Genomic DNA, 19,180 nt, shown 5'->3' with positions numbered 1-19,180 from the left:
GGTCCTGAAAAGACCTTGCCAAGACAAACTTGGCTTTTCCCTTTGACTTGCTGGTGCCAAGGACATACACATTTACCACCAAGATGCGTGAGAACAGTCTCACACATTTTACCCACCCAGCTTCACTACAGGGAAAAGGACAGACTGTGTGGGTCAAGAGGCAGACCGAGGACACGCTGTAGCAAAGAGGGTCCTACACTCAGTCCCCTCACTGTCTCCATCCCTGCCTGATTCGGACCTTTCTGTATATCCCATGCCACTCCCCACTTCGTCAGGAAGCAGTGAATTGTAGACATTTTCATCTGCAGGCCTTGGCTGGTTCTCTTCCCTCTGCTTGGGATGCTTTTCTACACTGCAGAACTCTTTCAAGACCCAGATCAAAGGTTAGCTCCCCTGGGAATCTTTGCTCCTTTAATATTTTAACAACTCTTTTAAATGTTAGCATTTCTTAACCTTGGGTCACTGTGTCACTATGAATAGGCTTTAAAGGGTCTATGGGTGCTCCTGGGGTTCCCCTAGAGGCCTGTGCCCATGTCTGTTACTCTGGCGGCCAGGGTCAGAGCATCCATCAGATTCTCAAAGAGGTACTGTGACCTAACGAATGATTAAGAACCACCAATTTCTCATGTGTCTCTCTTATGAGTTCCTGAGGACAAGAGTCCCATCTTTTCCATTTTACACTCTCCAGCACTGGTCCACAATACATACTCATAACTGTTGGCAGAAGGCTGTGAGTGACCCACAGAGGTAATGTTTTTACAGGCAAAGACAAGAAAACAGAATAATTTGTAGAGTCGAGTTGTTTGTTCTTGATTACAACATTCAATGTGTACATTACATTTATCTCTTGGTACCGAAAAGGCCCTCTGCCACCTTCCTGGGACAGTTAATCCAGACAGAATATTCCTGGGCAACCCTTACCTCTGTGTCTGCCAGCAATCACCCTCTCCCCCTTCTTACAACCATATGTAAGCTCTCTCTCATCCAGAATAACTTGCACATGGGGTCTTTCGTTCAGTGGAGGAGCCATGTATAGTACAGCTCTACTGACTTGACAATGGATTTAATATATTATGAATTCCAGATCAAGACCTCACATTATTTAACTGCTGAAGTCTTTGAGGATCCCAAAGGCATTTGAGAATCTGGCAGTGTCGCAGGGTCACCAATTTTTACTTGATAGTATTAAAACAGAGAGAAGGTTTGCTAAGTCTGTCCTGGCCCTGGGTATTTACTCTGAAAAAGAGCTTGAGTAAGGTTTTGACACATTTGCTTTTCATGTCATTTGCAGGCGCAAAATGAACAACACAGAGAGTTTCATTTTGTCTATCCATTGGTCTTAAATTTTCAACAATGAAAATGTATTATTTGTGAAAGGGAAGTTTACTAACTAAAGATTAAAGGTGAAATGCCAGGTGGATGGATTCCAAGAAAACAGGAGTTTACTGAGGTTTAAATGTCAGAATGACTGCACGTAATAATTAGGTTTAATTAACAATGCTTTTTCCATAGACTGAATTTTTGTTATTTTTTAATATTATCACTAGCTTGAGTGTCCCCCCTTTCTCTTACTTTTATTACTAGAGTCACCAGAAGGAATTAAAATATTAAAAAAATAGCTGTTTCTGGGCAAGTCACCCAGCATACACTCCTCATGTTTCCTCTGGGTTCAAACATGAAGGGGAGCCTGCCTCAGACAAGAACAATCCTTGCTGCACCCCCGCCAGCTCATGCACCCCCTTTTCATTCCAAGAGGCTCCAGCTCAAATGAAAGTTATAAGGTTAAGCGCGACTCCGAGTTCCAGACACAGCTAGCCCCTGCTTGGTCTTCAAAAAATAGAGGTCTGTAATTCCTTTTTGAACATGCCTTCGAAATGGAGGTCTTTGGCCATGAGCTCCTCTTCGACATCATCCAGCGCCCACTGGTGATCTGTCAGTTCCAGAGCTTCCCACTCTGTCTGCAAAGGAAGAGAAACATGGGGGCAGGGAGGGAAGGGCTGTTATAGAAGCAGTGCTGATGTGCTCGGGCCTGAAGCGGGATCGAGCTCTGCACATGTGACCCTCACTCAGTCCTATGAGGGAGGTGCTGCGGTGCCCTCACCCATCCCCGCCCCTAAGTTACAGACAGGAGACTAGGCTAAGAAAGAAACAATCTGTTCCGGTCCCTGGAGCTGGCAACTAATTACATTTCTCAAGTATTCTATTAATGTTGATTACTTTTGCCTTTAATTAGTAGGTCTTTAAAAAAATGCTCTAAGAAACTTAATGTGTAATATAAATGTTAGCTCACAGGTATGGGTTTTAAAAAATAATAATTTACACACTCCATCCCTTCAATGTGGGCAATTCAGTGGCTTTTAGTATATTCATCAAGATGTGCAAGCATCACTACTATGTAGTTCCAGAACACTTCTGTCATGGCAAACACACCCTCATCAAACAGCAGACACTCCCATTATCCCCTCCCCCAAGCCTTGGCAACGACTACTTCCTTTTCTGAATCTTGTCATCTTTTCTGGATGCATATGTGGCCTTTTGTCACTGGTTTCTTTCATTTAACATTAAAAAAAATTATTTTGTTGAAGTATACTTGATCTACAGTGTTGTCTTGGTTTCTGCCATACTGCAAAGTGATTCGGTTATACATATACATTTAGTTTTTTTTCATCCTTTTCCATTAAGATTTATTACAGGGTATTGGTTATAGTTCCCTTCTCTTAGCATGTTTTTACGGTCCCTCTCTGTTGTGGCATGATTCAGCTCTTCATTCTTTTTTATGGCTAATGTTCCACTGCATACATTCCATTGTCTAGACATTGCATTATCTGTTCATCAGATGATGGACATTTGGATTGTTTCTAGTTTTGACTATTATCAGTAGTATTCTGAACATTCTTGTACTCAGTTTTTGTGGGAAAATATGTTTTCAGTTCTCTTGGGTGTTTAGCTGAGAGTAGAATTTCTGGGTCATATGGTAAGTGTGTTTAATTTTTTGAGGAAAGACTAAGAACCGTGTTCCAAAGCAGCTGGACAATCACCAGCACGTACGAGGGTTCCAATGTCTCTACATCCTTGTCAACACTCGTTATTGTCCATCTTTTTTATTATAACCATATGAATGAGTGTGAAGTGGTATCTCACTGAAGTTTTGATTTGCAAAACCCGCGATGACGCATGATGTTGGGCATCTTTTCATGTGCTTAGTTTATTGGGTATTTGTGTGTCTTCTTTGGAGAAATGAGTATTCATATCCTTTGCCAACTTTTTACTGGATCATGTTTTTATTGTCGAGTTCTAAGAGTTTTTTATTCTAAATCCTGGACCCTTACCAGATATATGATTTTCAGACACTTTCTCCAATACTATGGGTTGGCTTTTCACTTTGTTAATGGTGTCTTTTGAAGCACAGAAGTTTTCATTTTGACAAAGTTCCACTTATCTATTTTTCCTTTTGTTGCTTATACTTTTGATGTCATATCTAAGAAATCATTGCCTAATCTAAGGTCACAAACATTTACACCTATGTTTTCTTTTATGAGCTTTCTAGTTTTAGCTCTTATATTTAGGTCTTTGACCCATTTAAAAACTTTTATTCAAAACATTTTTTATTGTGGTAAATATTAATATACATATGACACAAAATTTGCCATTTTTGACCACTGTTAAGTATACAATTTAGTGGCAGTTTTTAGGTTCACAATGTTGTGCAACCATCACCACTAACTTTTTCTAAATTTTTCATCCCCTGAAACAGAAACTGTGTACACAATAAACAGCAAAACTATTCTTTCCCTCACTGAACTGTTTTGGCACCTTTCTCAAAAATCATTTGATCTACATGTATGAGTTTTTATTTCTGAACCCTCAATTCTTTAAAAACAAAACAAAACTTTTTTTTATTTATTGGCTGCACTGCACAGCATATGGGATCTTAGTCCCTGGTCAGGGATCAAACCTGTGCCTCCTCCACTGGAAGCACCGAGTCTTAACCACTGGACCGTCAGGAAGTCCCTGCTGAATGAACTATCAGTTCTGTTCCATTGATCTGCATGTCTGTCCACACAGTCTTGATTACTATAGCTCAGAAGTAGGTTTTCAAATCAGGAAGTCTTGAGTCTTCCAACTCTGTTCTTATCCAACATTGTTTCGCCTGTTCTGAAGCCCTTTCACTTCCGTATTATCTTCTGGATCAGACTGCCAATTTGCGCAAGAAAAGCTGGTGGGATTTTGAGTCTGTAGATCAACAGATCAAGGAGTACTGCCCTCTTGATAACAGTAAGTTAAGATAATATGTACATGGATATATTTGCATTTATTTAGGGCTTCTTTAGTTTCTTTCAGCAATATTTTACAGTTTTCATGGTACAAATCTTGCTGTTTTGTTAAATTTATTCTTATCCTTTTTGATACTATTATAAATGGAATGATTTTCTTAATTTCTATTTTTCAGATTCTTTATTACCAGTGTGTAGAACTATGACTGATTTCTGAAAACCCTGCTGAATGTATTACATGTAATAGCTTTTTTGTGGATTCCTTTTAGGATATTCTATATAAAAGACCACATTACTTGCAAACAAAGACAGTTTTACTTCTAAAACTTTTCTTTTTTTTTTAATTTTGGCTGCACTGTGTCTTCACTGCGATCCATGGCCTCTCTAGTTGCAGCATGTGAGCTTAGCTGCCCTGTGGTATGTGGGATCCTAGTTCCCAAACCAGGGATTGAACCCAAGTCCCCTGCATTGGAAGGCAGATCCTTAACCACTGGACTACCAGGGAAGTCCCTACTTCTTCCTTTCTAATCTAGATGCTTTCAATTTCTTTTTCTCATCTAACTGCCCTGGCTAGAACATTTAGAATAATGTTGAATAGAAGTGGTCATAGTGGACATCTTTTGTCTTGTTCCTACCCTTAGGGGCAAAGCTTCCAGTATAAGTATGCTAACTGTGGGTCCTTCATAAGTATCTTTCATCAAGATGAACAAATTCCTCTCGTATTTCTAGTTTTCATCATGAAAAATTAGTGAGATTTTGCTGTGTAAAATTATATTGGATTTTACAAATTCAAGAATCATTGTATGAAAGGCTCAAATAATTTAGATTTTATGGGGGGGCAAGCCACATGGCCTATGGGATCTTAGTTCCTCCACCAGGGATTGAACCTGGGTCCTCGGCAATTAAAAGAGTGTGGAGTCCTAACCACTAGACTGCCAAGGTATCCCAATTTAGATTTTACTGAATGAAATTTATATCAGGATCCAAAAAAGTTCAAAATATTCCAAATGTCTACCTTGTATCTCTGATTGGGGTGTTTTTATAACTTCATTTACACTGTGGATTAAATTGGGTGAGCATTTAAAAACCACCAAAAGTACCAAGAATCTCTAACTTACTTATCAGATGATTCTGTCTCTGGAATAAGAGACATGTAAATGAAAATACATTTTTGCTAAACTTAAAATGATGGAACCATATATATAGCACACTCACTTAAGGCAATTTATCTTTAAAAGTAACTCTGGTAACACCTTTGAGCCTCAGTGAAGCTGGGAAGAGAAGTGAGTGTACCTTAAAAGCTTTGTTGGTGTCTGCGGGCATGGCCATGGCTGCGCCAGTCATCTGCTCCTGCATCATCCGTGATTGGTCAGCAGCTGCAGCGTAAGACACACCCCAGTGAGTGCCAGGGCACAGGAGGCACCCAGGACCCTCAGGGAAGAATGGTTCTCACACAGCACTTACAGATGCTTGGCAGTGGGTTAGAGGACTATGGGACAGTTTACTGACTGGCCTTGTCGCACACTTTGTGAAAGTCACTTTACCTCTTGCAAAAAATGGACGTGGTAACAGCAGGAGAGAGAAGATTAACTAAAGGAAACTCTAACCTTTATTTCAAATTTAAATAACACGAGCAATAGCTATGACTTACTGAGCAACACCAACATGCCAGGTACTCCACTAAGTGCTCCATGTATCTACTTTATCAACTCCTCACAGCAAACCCAGAAGTCACTTATTAAGGTCCCTATTTTACAGGTAGGCAAACAGAGCACTGGTGTGGTTAAGTCACTTGCCCAGGGTCCCAGCTATTTAAGTAAGAGAGCCAGGACTGGTACTGGTCTCTAGTCAGGGGGCGAACTGACCACACCAGCCTTCTCTCGGCTCCAGGCTTACAGTGCTGGTGCTGGGCCCCTCACAGGAGGGCAGCAGACTCTGCACAACCAGATACCGTCCCTGCGATGAGTGAGGTCTTCAGTCTGACCTTGGGATGTTCAAGACTCTTTCAGAATACCTCAGGAACTTAGGAATAAGTTTAGGGAATGAAGCACTATATTTCACTCTGTTCAATGCAACTACATAATCACTCTGGCCCTGGTATGAATGACTCAGCTATCGAAGTAATTGCCTCTTACCATTATCTTGGCCCAAAATCAGAGAGTAGATGCTCCGAAGCCCAAAGACGTTGAGGAAATACCAGGATGCAGAACTCACCCTAGGAAGCAAAAGTGAAACAATGTAGGTAGCTATTTCAGAATACACTAGTTCACACATTTCTCCCACCCGAAGTTGTTCAGAGTATGTAAAGGAATCTCCTGGGGTCAGCCAATAGTCATCCAGAGCACAACCAAAGAAGAAATACACGTTGTGAAGGCCATGTTACCAATATTAATAGTTATAGCTCTCTGCAGGCGAACAGCTGAGCCTTGTGGACAGACTTGGGTCAAACCTCGATTCTTCCACTCACTTCAGAGAGTTGCCATGAGGGTAAAATGAGTTAATATATGGAGGTTAACAGCTCCTTCTTTGGCATTCAGTAGCAGGAACTAAACTCACACCTGGTGGGCTTCATTTTATCAGGGTATACAAGTTTTGTTTAATTATCCTACCTACATAGTGGGTTTTCAAACCATTTATTATTTGTAATCATGACAACAACACACACTTGTTATTGATGTATGTATATAATACATGCAAATAATACTGAAGTACGTAAGATATAAATTCAAAGAGGCCGCTGTCCTGAATCCCATTCTCTAAAGAAACCACAAGTGTTAACAGGCTTCATATTGAAGACTGTAGTGACTGGAAAAGCCATTTCAAGTTTTGAACTATATCCCAAAGCTCTCCTTAGGTTAGGTTTCCCACCTTGCCCCAGTGAAGTTAATATGCTTGCATATAATAAAAAACTAAAACTAGTGTCAGAAATGATACAGAGAGAAAGGACCCACACTTCATTCCAATACTTGGGTCACACTTATCTGTACATAATCTTTTAGATTGGTAAGCTAGTTCATATGTGGTTCCAGGCTCCTTTGTCCACACGAGCATGTCAGAAACATACTTGTCCAGATGCTGAGAAAAGATAAAACAGCTTTTCTCCACCCCATGAAGTTTGTGTTTGGCCCACAGGAGACTGGAAGGTCAAAGCTGAACAGTCGTGCTACTTGTACGAAGTATAGCTTTTCTCCTCTGGGGAAGTGTGCATGGCCAAGACTCTCCCAGCGCCGGGTCTATCGTGTCCCTCCCAAACAAGCACAGACTGCTCCAACTGCGGACTCAGTCAAGATCAGTCAGGCAATGACCCCCAATGCCCATTCTCCTCCTCCTACTGTCTGGCTATTTTATTTTATTCTAGCCTCCTCAATTTTATTTTGGCTACGCTGGTCTTTGTTGTGGTGTGCAGGCTTCTCGAGTTATGGTGGGCTGGCCTAGTTGCCCTGCCGCAGGCGGGATCCTAGTTCCCTGACAAGGGACTGAACCCGTGACCCCTGCATCAGAAGGGGGACTCTTAACCACTGGACCACTAAGGAAGTCCCTGTCTGGTTTCCATTAGATGCTAGTCTCTGGGAAGCCAGACAAAATAATCTTGGAGAGACCACATGAAGAAGCGCTACTGTGTTCCTGAGGCTGCAGCACTGTCCTAAGAGCTGTTCATATTCGGGGTTTTATTACTCTGATATAAAAAACAGAACAGTAAATAAGACACAAGTGCTGGATTTGGACAGACTTGTGGTCAAATCTCAATGGCTCCACTTCATAGGGTTGCTACGAGAATAAAATAATATATGGAATGTATCTAGCACAGTGACTGGTACCAGTGAAAAGAATTAATGTTGTTTTTGGAAGTAATGTACTTTAAAACAAATAATACCAACATCCACTTCCATAAGCTCCAGGGCATTTATTGTTAAAAAGTCTGCTTTGGCCAGAGTTCCTGCCTTTAACTTTTTTTGGGGTGGACACATCTACTTTTTTGAGCTCCTAAGACCCAAGAAACTAGGGGAAAGAGCTTGATACATTCTCTCCTTTTGCAAAAAAAACTCATGTAAAAGTTATCATAGTCTGTGGCATTCTGAGTGGAGTTTCAATGAGAAAAACTCCAAAAACCTATTCCAGTGAAGCAGGCAAACTGGAAATCCTGTTGTTTAACAGATCGCTGTTTCAGATTTTGGTTGGTGTTTTTACTCAATAGAAGAAAGTCCTTACCAGGAGGCATCTAATGTTAGTAGTTCAATTCCTTGCTGTAGCATAGGCTTAAAACGGAGGGTCAGTGGAAACGGGACCTTGGCTGCAGAAAAGAAAGAAAAAGTTCAGAATCACACCCAGCTTCCTCTGTAGTAAATGTGATGCACATACTTCCCTGAGGAGGTGGGAACTCTGTACCATACAGAGTTTAGAAACTTATTTCCACAAAGAGACTTATGCCACTTCTGAAGGATTAACACTCAAAAGTCACTCTATTCTAGTTCTTTGAACAACACCAGATTCTCTAGTGCTTAAGTAAGGGCTCAAACTGAGCTGTGCCCCAAAATCTGGAAAAGAAACCAGCACTAGTCTGTTAAACCCAAAGTGGAATATATACACACAAAGAACTATATTACTGAGACACCAAGTTCATTTAAAAATCAAAGTGGCTCATGAACAAATCGACAAACAACTGACCCCAACACCTCAAAAATGAAGTCAAGACAGAAACAGGCTTCCCATCCTCCTACTCACTAGGACACAAAACTAGTTTTGGATACAAATTAGTAAGCCACTCGTTCAAGTCCCTTAGTGAAAAAGCATCCATGTCATGAATGTACGAACGCTTTGGGATAAGAGCCATGAAATTAGAGCATAATCAATTTCTCGTTCAGGAACTGTTATCAGTTTCCACTCGGGAACACAGGACCCGGGACAGCAGTATGTCAGCAGCACCTGGATTTCTGAGTAGGGTCATGGGAAAGGATCACAGATGAAGTAAACCTGAAGCCTTCCGAGTCTGTAACCTACTTGTGACAAAGCCTGAAAACGTCATGTTGATCCATCCACCGATAAGAATCATAGGCAGGACATTGGTGACATTGCCTTTCATCATGTCTGTGAGCATGGTGGGATCTAAGACAGAAAAACAAGCACCCAACAGCTGTTACCACAGTTGGTAGGGATTTATTCCTTGCTTTCTGTAACTTTTTACTTTACTTGATAAAATTAATACAAGTAATACAAGTTCATTGTAAAAAATTCAAACGACATAGAAACACAGGATGTGGACAGTTCCTCTGCCTACTGTCTAAACACTTTTAACTGTTGTCTATTCTTCTATCTTTATATGTCAATACAAACATACATATATACCTATACATGTATATACACAATGGTTTCTTTCTGTATATATACACATGAAGGGATACTATGCTTACTATTCTGCTTCTTAATTTAAAAACTTAACATATTGTGATGTTATGTTTCCATATTGGTGTAATATGGCTCATTATTTTTAATGTCTGCATAGGCGTCCACTGTGGTCACACTCATCACTTCTGGTTAGATCTATAGATTGTTTATTGGCAAAAAAAAAAATGTTGTGAACAACTTCCTTGTACATAAATCTCCAAATTTGTGTAAGTGCTTCTGTGAGAGAAACTCGTAGAAGAATTTCTGGGCCAAGGGATTTGACCATTTAAAATGACTTTCAACAACAGTAAGAGGACTTCATTTTCCATGACCCTGACAGTAGCAGCTTTGGTCAAGCTTTTCAATCTTTTCGAATTTAATGGGTTAAAAAGGACACCGTGTTTTAATTTGCATTCCACTGATTTTAGTGATGTCAAGTATCTTTCCATATACTTATTGGTCTTTTGTTTCTTGTAGGTTTGCTGAAAGACTTATTATTGAAATCAATTCCAGTACCTTCTGTCTGGGTTTATGATACTGGTTATCTAACCTAAAGAAATAGGTACTGAAATAAATGGATAAGTAAAACCAAATAATATGCTAATTTTGTTTTACTTTAAAGATGCTGTGTTTTTCACATGACTGGGATTAGAGGAAGTAAGAACTCTGTTAGAGGAAAAACTGTAGGGGGAGAGCAAGCATTCATGTCTGACAAAGAAATGAATCACCGAGGGAAGCATTTAGGCAGAATCTGGGAGTCATCTGCCAGCAGCAGGATTGCACTGGGTGGGACCTGGGACTGGAATGCTTTCCAGCTGTGCCCCTCAGAGCCCTGGGTCCTGAGGAACAGCAGAGGGGAGATACCTGGGGACAATGGCCCTATTCCCCGTCCCCTTAGCCGAGAGGTCTTGCTTTTAATTCCACTTTATACACTGGAGTTCCCAAGGTATAAGATTTATTTGAAAAAGAGAATCCCCCCTTTTGTAGATCCCTGTATCCGATGATCCCTAAGTTCCCTCAGATTACTGTCTTATACTATTTAAATTTCAAATAAAAGGACATCCTTCCTGCTCATCCCACCATCATGTTAAAAATCTTCCTTAAAGATGAGAGAGGGGAATATACATACCAGTCACAGGTGAAGGCGGCACAACCTTCCTTTTAGTTTTTTTGAAAAATCCATCCTCTGGGTTGTTGAAGTAATATTTTCGTGTCAGGAAAGACTAGTAGAAAAAAGAACTTTTTAATTCTTAAAACTGTGACATAGAACATTATCAAATTACTCCCCCGAGGTTTAGTCAGAAGGCCCTTGGAATATGCTATTACACTCAGAGCTGGCAGCCTACTTGGCAGCCGTCCTGACACTTTAGCTGAGTCACATTTGAAAACAATTTCCCAAGAAGAGCAAGGTCACAATGACAGCAAACACCACTAGGCCACAGCTTAATTACTGACTTGCCTGCCTTCAGCTTTTCCCGAAGAGTCCCCTTATAAAACATTCAGCTATCTACTGTCCTCAACAGTGAATCGTGTTTTAGCTTGTAATAAAAGATAAATGAGTACCTGTTTGGGAATGTATTTTCCATTTTCCCTGAGGACTCTGCTTCGAATTAGGACTTGACTGAAGGAAAAAAAACAAAACCAAGACAATGAGATTTTTAAAAGTGAAACTCTAGAAGAAAATGAGAGAATAAAGTAGAAAACCTATTTAAACACAAGAGAAGGCCTATTTGGCAATAGCTCTGAGTGGAAACTTTTCAAAATACAAGTCTCCTTAATACCAACAGAACATACTTAACCCAACACTCAGCTTTCCACAAGAAGTTTTCAGGAGTGACTCTTTCTAAACAAAGATTTCTGAGGAAGGCACATTTGGGACATTACGCTTTTTCTTACTTTATAATGAGCTAAGAAGGAACTTTTCTCTGAGTAAAGAGAGTAGCAGTTGGATGCTACTCAAAAGACCTGGGGGCAGAAGGGAGGAAGGGCAAGGATAAAAGAAGGAAGTTTAAAAACAAAGCAAAACCAAAGAAATGATCTTTGGTTTTGACCAAAATGACCCCTGTAGGGCTTGATGGGGTTGTTACCTGCAAGACAAATACAAATTCTACTCAGGGTGCAGATGTTGGTAAGCTCTCAGTAGATACTTACTGAATTCATAAATGAAATTATCTGGTGATATTTGAACATAGTTGATTCTTACAGGTAACAAAGTGTACCAAGTGGGCAGTGTTAGAACAAACATCAAACAGAAGAGATCAAAACGCTATTTTTTCTAGGTTTTCAAAAGTTGTTTTAATGAGGGGAGGAAAAAACCTCCTTAATGGAAATCCTTCTTGAAAAGTGAGACAAAACAAAATGCTATAGACACAAGCCTGAAGAGTTGAGAGGTGATATGTTCCATTCCCTGGGAGCTAGACTAAAGCTATTCATAATGTGGCCTGTGTCGCAATGCTGGTCTGGGGTGAGGTGAGAACAGACACTGAGACTAAAGGTTTAGAAACTTTTATAGCAATCTGACATTGTCCAAACATCCAAATATGTGATCAAAAATTTTTTATCAAAGCACCAGCCTGTGACAGACTGAACATTCAAAAACCCAAACTGGTCCTTTACCACGGACAGTGTAAGTAGCACTGGGTCTAGAATAATGAGTAAAAATTTAAGCTCTGGAGTTGGACAGATGGGTTCAAATATTGACTTGTTAACTATGTGATCCTGGGTGAGTGCCTTAACTTTCCTACGCCTCCATTCATACTGTACACAGTAACAGGCTTATTCTCATTGAACGAATACTTCTCGAGCTTCTGGGTGCCATGTTAGGCGACATGAACAACAGCGATCAAAAAGCAAGAATCTATCTTGGACTTCCCTGGCGGGCTGGTGGTTAAGAATCTGCTCTTCTACTGCAGGAGGCATGGGCTGGATCCCTACTCAGGGATCCTGCATGCTGCAGCCAAAAAAAAAAAAAAAAAAGGCAAGTATCTCAAGGAGGTTAAAGTCTAGTAGGGGAGAAAAACTATAATCAAATAACCACAGGAATAAATGTCAAATCCATCTGTTACATACCAGGAAAGAGAGACGGATAATCTGAGTGTGTTAACAGGGGCATGTGACTGAGTCTAAGACGTCAAGGTCTTGGAGAAAGCTTTCCTGAGGGGGTATGATTAAGCTGAAATCTTAAAGACGGGTAGAGACAACCTTGGCAAAGAGCTGGAGCATGGGCAAAAGCCCTGAGGCAGGAGTAAGCACCGTTGTCTCTGAGGACCAGGAAAACGCCATATGGGTGGAAGAAAGAGGACTACAGACACATGGTGAGACAAGGCTTGAGAGCTTGGCAAGAGCTAGACTATGTAAGAGAGTCTCAGTGCTATTCTTAAAAAAAATTGTGGTAAAAAACATTAACATAAAATTTACCATCTTGACCACATTTAAGCACACAGTTCAGTAGTGTTAAGCATATTCACACTGTTGTGAAACAGATCTCCGGAACTTTTTCATCCTGCAAACCTGAAACTCTATTCTCATTGCACAATAACGTCCCCATTCCCCATCCCCCAGCCCCTAGTAACCGCCATTCTACTTTGTGTTCCTGTGAATTTGACTATTTTAGATACTTCATATAAGTAGAATCATACAGATATTACCTTTTTGTATCTGGTCTCTTTTGTTTAGCCTCATGTTCTTAAGGTTCATCTGTGTTGTAACCATGTGACATGATTCCTTTCTTTTTAAGGGTTCCACTGTACTGTAATCTTTATCTTAAAAGCAAAAGGTTGGGGGAAAGGAAACCCTTGTTGGTGGGACTGTAAATTGGTACAAATTTATGAAAAACAATATGGAGGTGCTTCAAAAAAATAAAAATAGAATCACATTGTATATACATATATACATATATATAATATATATATATATGCAACCCTGTGTTCATTGGAGTATTAGTCACAATAGCCCATACATAGAAACAACCCCGAGGACTTCCCTGGTGGTCCAGCGGTTAAGAATCTGCCTGCCAATGCAGGGGACATGGGTTCGATCCCTGGTCCAGGAAGATTCCACATGCCATGGGGAACTAAGCCTTTGCACCACAACTACCGAAACCCATGAGCTCTAGAGCCCAAGTGCGGCAATTCCTGAAGCCCGAATGCTCTGGAGCCTGTGCCCTGCAACAAGAGAAGCCACAGCAAGAAGCCCATGCATCACAACTAAATAGCAGCCCTTACTCTCTGCACACAGAGAAAGTCTGCACACAGCAAAGAACACCCAGCACAACCCCAAATAAACAATAATTTTAAAAAGTCCTGAAAGGATAAAGACAACATGATATATGGGTAGACACACACACTGGAATATTAATTCAGCCACGAAAAAGAAGGAAATCCATTCACTTGCAACGACATGGACAAACCATGAATACATCATACAATGAGGCAGACCCAAAAGGACAAATACTGTGTGATTCCACTTAATGAAGTACCTAAAGTAGAATGGTGCATCTCAGGAACTGGGAGAGACGGAAGTGAGCTTAATAGGCTCAGAGTTTCTGCCAGGGGTCAGGAAAATACTGTGGAAGCGTACAGTGGTGGCAGTTGCACAAGGTGAATGTGCTTAACGGCACTGAAATGTATAGTTAAAAACAGTCAAAGTGGGCTTCCCTGGTGTCTCAGTGGTAAAGAACCTGCCTGCCGCTGCAGGAGACATGGGTTCAGTCTGGTTAGGGAAGATCCCGCGTGCTGCAGAGCAACTAAACCTGCGTGCCACAACTACTGGCCCACTCAGAGCCCGTCTTCCGCAACAAGAGAGGCTACCGCAATGCGAGGCCTGCGGACCGCAAGCAGAGAGTAGCTCCTGTTCGCTGCAACTAGAGAAGAGCCTGTGCAATAATGAAGACCCAGCACAGCCAAAATAAATAAAATTAAACTTTAAAAAAAGAAAAAAAGAAAGTGGAAAATTTTATATGTATTTTACCACAGTTTTTTAAAGAGCAAAAAGCAAATATTAAAGGATTTTAAGCTAATTCTTCACATATGTCACTTAAGGTGATTACCACTGTATTAGGCATACCCTGAGCACTAAAATAATAGTATTTCCTATCTTCCCTTTGCATGTTTTATCACTTGGACTAAAACTCCCTGAGAGTACGGTCTTGTCATATTTTGTACCCCCTAGCATACAGTACAGTGCAGGGCACATGGTAAGTCGTCATAAAAACCTTGTTCACTATAGAGAATTCAGGACTTCCACAGGTTGAACAGAAATTCAGATAGATCTCTATTTATACTGCTGAGCAATTTTGCAGAAGTGGGGTTGAGAATCATGTGAGGCATTTAAACCCTGAAATAAGGCCAACTTAAATTATCCTATAAATTTTAAATACTCAGTTTCTCTTAAGGTCTGCAAATTCTACAAGAATTTTTGAATTTTGCATTTTTTTTCCATTAGTATCTAAAAATAAGTCCCTGCTCGACTAAGCACAACAACACAACTGGTGATAAAGGTAAAGTTTATCTTCTGCCATCGTAATTTGCAAGTGAAAAACATTTTCTTAAAATAAAACTCTAGTTTTCCAAGTCAGTATTTTTCAAACTGGAGTTTCACATTCTTAAAGATCTATTTGTTTTTCCTTTCCGAAAAGTCACTATTCTACAAGCTTGAGAGTCACTTTTTACATACGTTCTAGTCCCAAATATGGTCTAATGTTTTTTCATTTATATATTTCTCCATTTTGGTTTAATACATTTTAGAAAAATTTTAGTAACCTCTGAGGCAGCAAAACCCTAATTATGAAACCAAATGTCCCATTTGTGATCATTCAGGCTCATGGAAACTTATACTGTATCTAGAGGAATGTTTTACAGACATCATCTAAAATTTAGTCCCCACTCCTGCTCTATGAGGCATGTCCTGTTATCAGCCCCATTTCGCAGATGAACAAGTGAAACACAGGGGTAACTCAGCCAAGGAAACTCAGCTAGTGGGGGCCTGATTAAGCCGGGCAAACTGACATAACCCCTGTACTTTCTTGCCCAAGGTCACGAGAGTGAGATTGCCGGAGAGGGGAGGGCGCTGACCTGTCGGAGACTTGTTCCTGGGTGAGCTTCTTGTCGCTCTGCAGCAGGATGGACACGTAGTGGCGGATCATGCCCACGAAGAAGGTGATGATAACGATGGGCAGGACCACCCAGAGACGGATGTTGGAGTCAAGCAACAGCTCCGGCCCCGCCATCTTCACAGAGTGGGCTCCCGGCCGAGTGTAACCGGGTTTCTTTTCGTCGGGGCACCGGGTCCTAGTTGAGGCCGCCTCTGGGCCTTCTCACCGCCCTCAGCCAGGCCAGACCCGGACCCTACGGCGGCGTTGTCCCTTGAGTCCTGCCCCAAGCAGGGCCGCCGGGCCGCCCACTTCCGGCGCGGACGTTTCACGTCACGGCGAGGGCGCGCTGCAGTGGCGTCAGTGTGGCGTCGTACCGGCGGGAAAGTCGAAGAGGCGGGTCGGCGACGCCTTCTCCGCCGATGACTGGGGCAGTGGTCGTTGTCTCTCGAGGCTTCGCGAACTTACGGCCTGGTTTCTCGGTCCCAACAGAGCCTGGCCTTTCCCTCTGAGCCTCCGTGCCCTCAACCTCAGCTTCTGCAGCTATCTAGTCGCGGGATAATACCTCCAGGTACCTTCCTGCGTCGTTAAAAAGACGAAATGATGAGAGACTTGACCCCCATCCCCCCCACCCGCCCCTCCCCGGAGGACCTAGTCCAGACAGCCCTCCGGGTTTCCCCGGGTTTGAGGCTGCTGGACGGGTTAGCAGGTGTTAAGGGCGTGTTCCCTGAAGTCCAGAGGCCATGACTTGCCTTAGTTTTTCCTTCTGTAGAATGGTTGATAATGCTTATAAATGTAAACGAGGCAAAGGATAAAAAAAAAAAAAAAAGCTTAGCATGACGCTTGGTAAGTAGTAAATGGTAAGTATTGTTGGAAGCCACTATTATGGGTGGTAGTTAAGAGGCAGGTAGATCCTGGAGCCGGATTGCTAAATTGGATCCCAGCTCTGCCACTGAATGTGAGAATAATGGTGTGTATGTGTGTGTGCAGGCGCTCATGTGCGCCCGTGCGCTCAGTGGGTCAGTCATGCCCCACTCTGCAACTGCGTGGACTGTGGCCCGCCGGGCTCCTCTGTTCATGGAATTTTCCAGGCAGAAATACTGGAGTGGTTTGCCATTTCCTACTGCAGGGGATCTTCCCGATCAGGGATTGAACTCAGGTGTCTTGAGAGTAATGGTACCTACCTCAAAAAGTTTTGTGAGAAATAAACGAAGTATTACATATAAAAGACTTAGTAGTTTTTGTTAGATATTAATATTTAACTTCCTGCCTGCCATTCTCATTTAGCGAATATTCTCAGAATTTTTTTTCTTTAATGCTAGGTACCATGCTGGGCCCTAGGGATACCTGAGATAAACAACACTGGATTCTTGCTCTCAAGGAGCCCCTCAGTCTAGTGTGTTCTAAGGTTTCTTACATATACTCTGGAGCAGGAAAGCTGGAGGAGTAATCTCCTTTGGGGATAGGAGTCCAGTTTTCAAGGAAGAAGACATTTGATTGAGACTTTAAGGAGATGGAGTAATTTCCAGGCAGATAACAGCATTTCAGTTGGAGCAGGAATCATTTTTGGTTCACAAATGTAACCCCAACAACTAGCCCAGTCCTCAACATTGGAGTTTTGGATTAATGAGTTAAAGGAATAGTAGATTGCGGCTAAAGGGTGAAGGATCTTCAATGTCAGAGAACTATGGGTTTTATTCTTCAGCAAGAGAAAAGCGATCTGGCTAAAGAGGCAACTAGGTAAACAAGTCGTGAAAGTAAGCAAGTATTGACCAGAAAGGAGTTGAAATTTTCTCAAGATCTGGCTTTAGATAGCATTTTGTGAAGTCTTTGGTTTTGGATAGAGCATTAATTGTTTTCTTTGAGCTAATATTTTTAACTTCTCAGAATTTATCTAGCTTCTACAGAGTAACTTATGTTCTCTGATTTGTTCTGCAAAGTAATTTAACTGAAGAAGACTGGTCAGAATGATTTCCAAAAGAAAACTATCAGTGTCAGAGAATAAAGAGAGCCTGACAGAAGATGCCTCTGGTAAGTGTCTAATCATTTGTTGCTTTATTTTTTGTAGCAAATGTGTGAGGCACTAAAAGGGATATAAAGTTCCTCCTTTCAAGTGTTGGAGTCATCAAGGCTTAATAGATAGGACACACACAGTCCAGTGTCAAGAGATTTGGAATTTCTACCTCTAATTGCATGTATGACTTTGGACATGCCTATAGTCTGTGAGCTTCAGTCTCCACATAAGTGGAATCTACAGACGCAAGAACTTATCTATCGTACGTCCTTCAGGTGCTGGGACACAAAGATAACTACATAGTCCGTGCTTAGTCGTCAGTCGTGTCCAACTGTTTGCAGCCCCATGGACTGCAACCCACCAGGCTCCTCTGTCCTTGGGGATTCTCCAGGCAAGAATACTGGAATGAGTTGTCATGCCCTCCAGGGGGTCTTCCCAAGTCAGGGATTGAACCCAGGTCTCCCGCATTGCAGGTGGATTCTGTACCAACTGAGCCACCAGGGAAGCCCCAAACAGTTGTTGTGTTAGTCGCTCAGTTGTGTCCGATTCATCGGGACCCTCATGGACTGTAGCCCACCAGGCTCCTCTGGTCTATGGAGTTCTCCAGGCAAGAATACTGGAGTGTGTAGCCATTCTGTTCTCCAGGGGATCTTCCTGACCCAGGGATTAAACCTGGGTCTCCTGTGTTGCAGGCAGCTTCTTTACCATCTGAGCCACCAGGGAAGCCCCTAACCCTTTAAAAATCTTATGGTCATCTTTCCTCCCTTAAAAAAATTTATGATCTCGATAAATGCTGTGATGATGATATAGAAAGGAATAGCATCATATCAAAGCAAACATGCCAGAGGCAAAGAAAGAGGACAGACTCTGTCTATAATGAGAATGCAACTGACAGAGGCCCTAAGTATTCCTATGAGAAGTGGTTGATAGTCTTTTTTTTATTATACTCATCTACTCTATTAAGGCAATTCTAACATTGCTTCATTAAGGGAGAAGAGTAGATAATCATACTGAACCTCAGGTACCTTTTTGTTTATGTTTGCTTATTTTTTTAAATTACTTCTCATGGATTGAAAGCCTTGGGATAAAATCAGTCTGGACTTTGTACTCAAAGATAAGACGTAGGCGAATCTATCACATTCTTCCACCTCTGCATCCTGATCATTGGTTCTCAAGCTTCGGTGCGAGTAAGGATTATTACCTGCAGAATATGAATTATTAAAAATTTAGATTCCCAGGCTCTAGCCTTGAAATTTTGATTTTGTACGTCTGGGATGTGACCTAAGAATATGCTTCCAATAAGCTTCTCAGTGATTCTAATGCAGTGGTTTGTAGAGTACATGAGAGACCCTGGCTGCTTTAGAATTTGGGTGGAAAACATTTCTATGGTTATTCTTGTTAGAGGTGGCATATTTTGAATTC

The 19,180-nt window shown here is 41.5% G+C and overlaps 2 protein-coding genes across 4 annotated transcripts in view; one reads left to right on the top strand and one right to left on the bottom strand.

The window, feature by feature from the left end:
• Window positions 1-782: 782 nt before the first annotated feature.
• EMC3 (ER membrane protein complex subunit 3) lies at window positions 783-15,882 on the bottom strand. Its single transcript, XM_055558222.1, has 8 exons — window positions 15,728-15,882; window positions 11,220-11,277; window positions 10,786-10,879; window positions 9,273-9,377; window positions 8,484-8,565; window positions 6,410-6,489; window positions 5,568-5,650; window positions 783-1,958 (listed from the first exon to the last, which is right to left on the bottom strand). Exons 1-8 carry the CDS (start codon window positions 15,880-15,882, stop codon window positions 1,830-1,832), a joined length of 786 nt encoding a protein of 261 aa, XP_055414197.1. The 3' UTR covers window positions 783-1,829.
• Window positions 15,883-16,064: 182 nt separating this feature from the next.
• Window positions 16,065-19,180, top strand: part of FANCD2 (FA complementation group D2) — a 50,657-nt gene continuing 47,541 nt past the window's right edge. For all 3 annotated transcript variants that reach the window (XM_055558215.1, XM_055558216.1, XM_055558217.1), the window contains exons 1-2: window positions 16,065-16,315; window positions 17,685-17,775. In XM_055558215.1, coding sequence (XP_055414190.1) covers window positions 17,712-17,775 — 64 coding nt within the window. In that variant the 5' untranslated portion in view covers window positions 16,065-16,315; window positions 17,685-17,711. The remainder of the gene's footprint in view (window positions 16,316-17,684; window positions 17,776-19,180) is intronic.

This window comes from Bubalus kerabau, chromosome 20, assembly GCF_029407905.1.
Source record: "Bubalus kerabau isolate K-KA32 ecotype Philippines breed swamp buffalo chromosome 20, PCC_UOA_SB_1v2, whole genome shotgun sequence".
NCBI classification, from domain to species: domain Eukaryota; kingdom Metazoa; phylum Chordata; class Mammalia; order Artiodactyla; family Bovidae; genus Bubalus; species Bubalus kerabau.
This window is presented reverse-complemented; position numbering and strand designations above follow the sequence as displayed.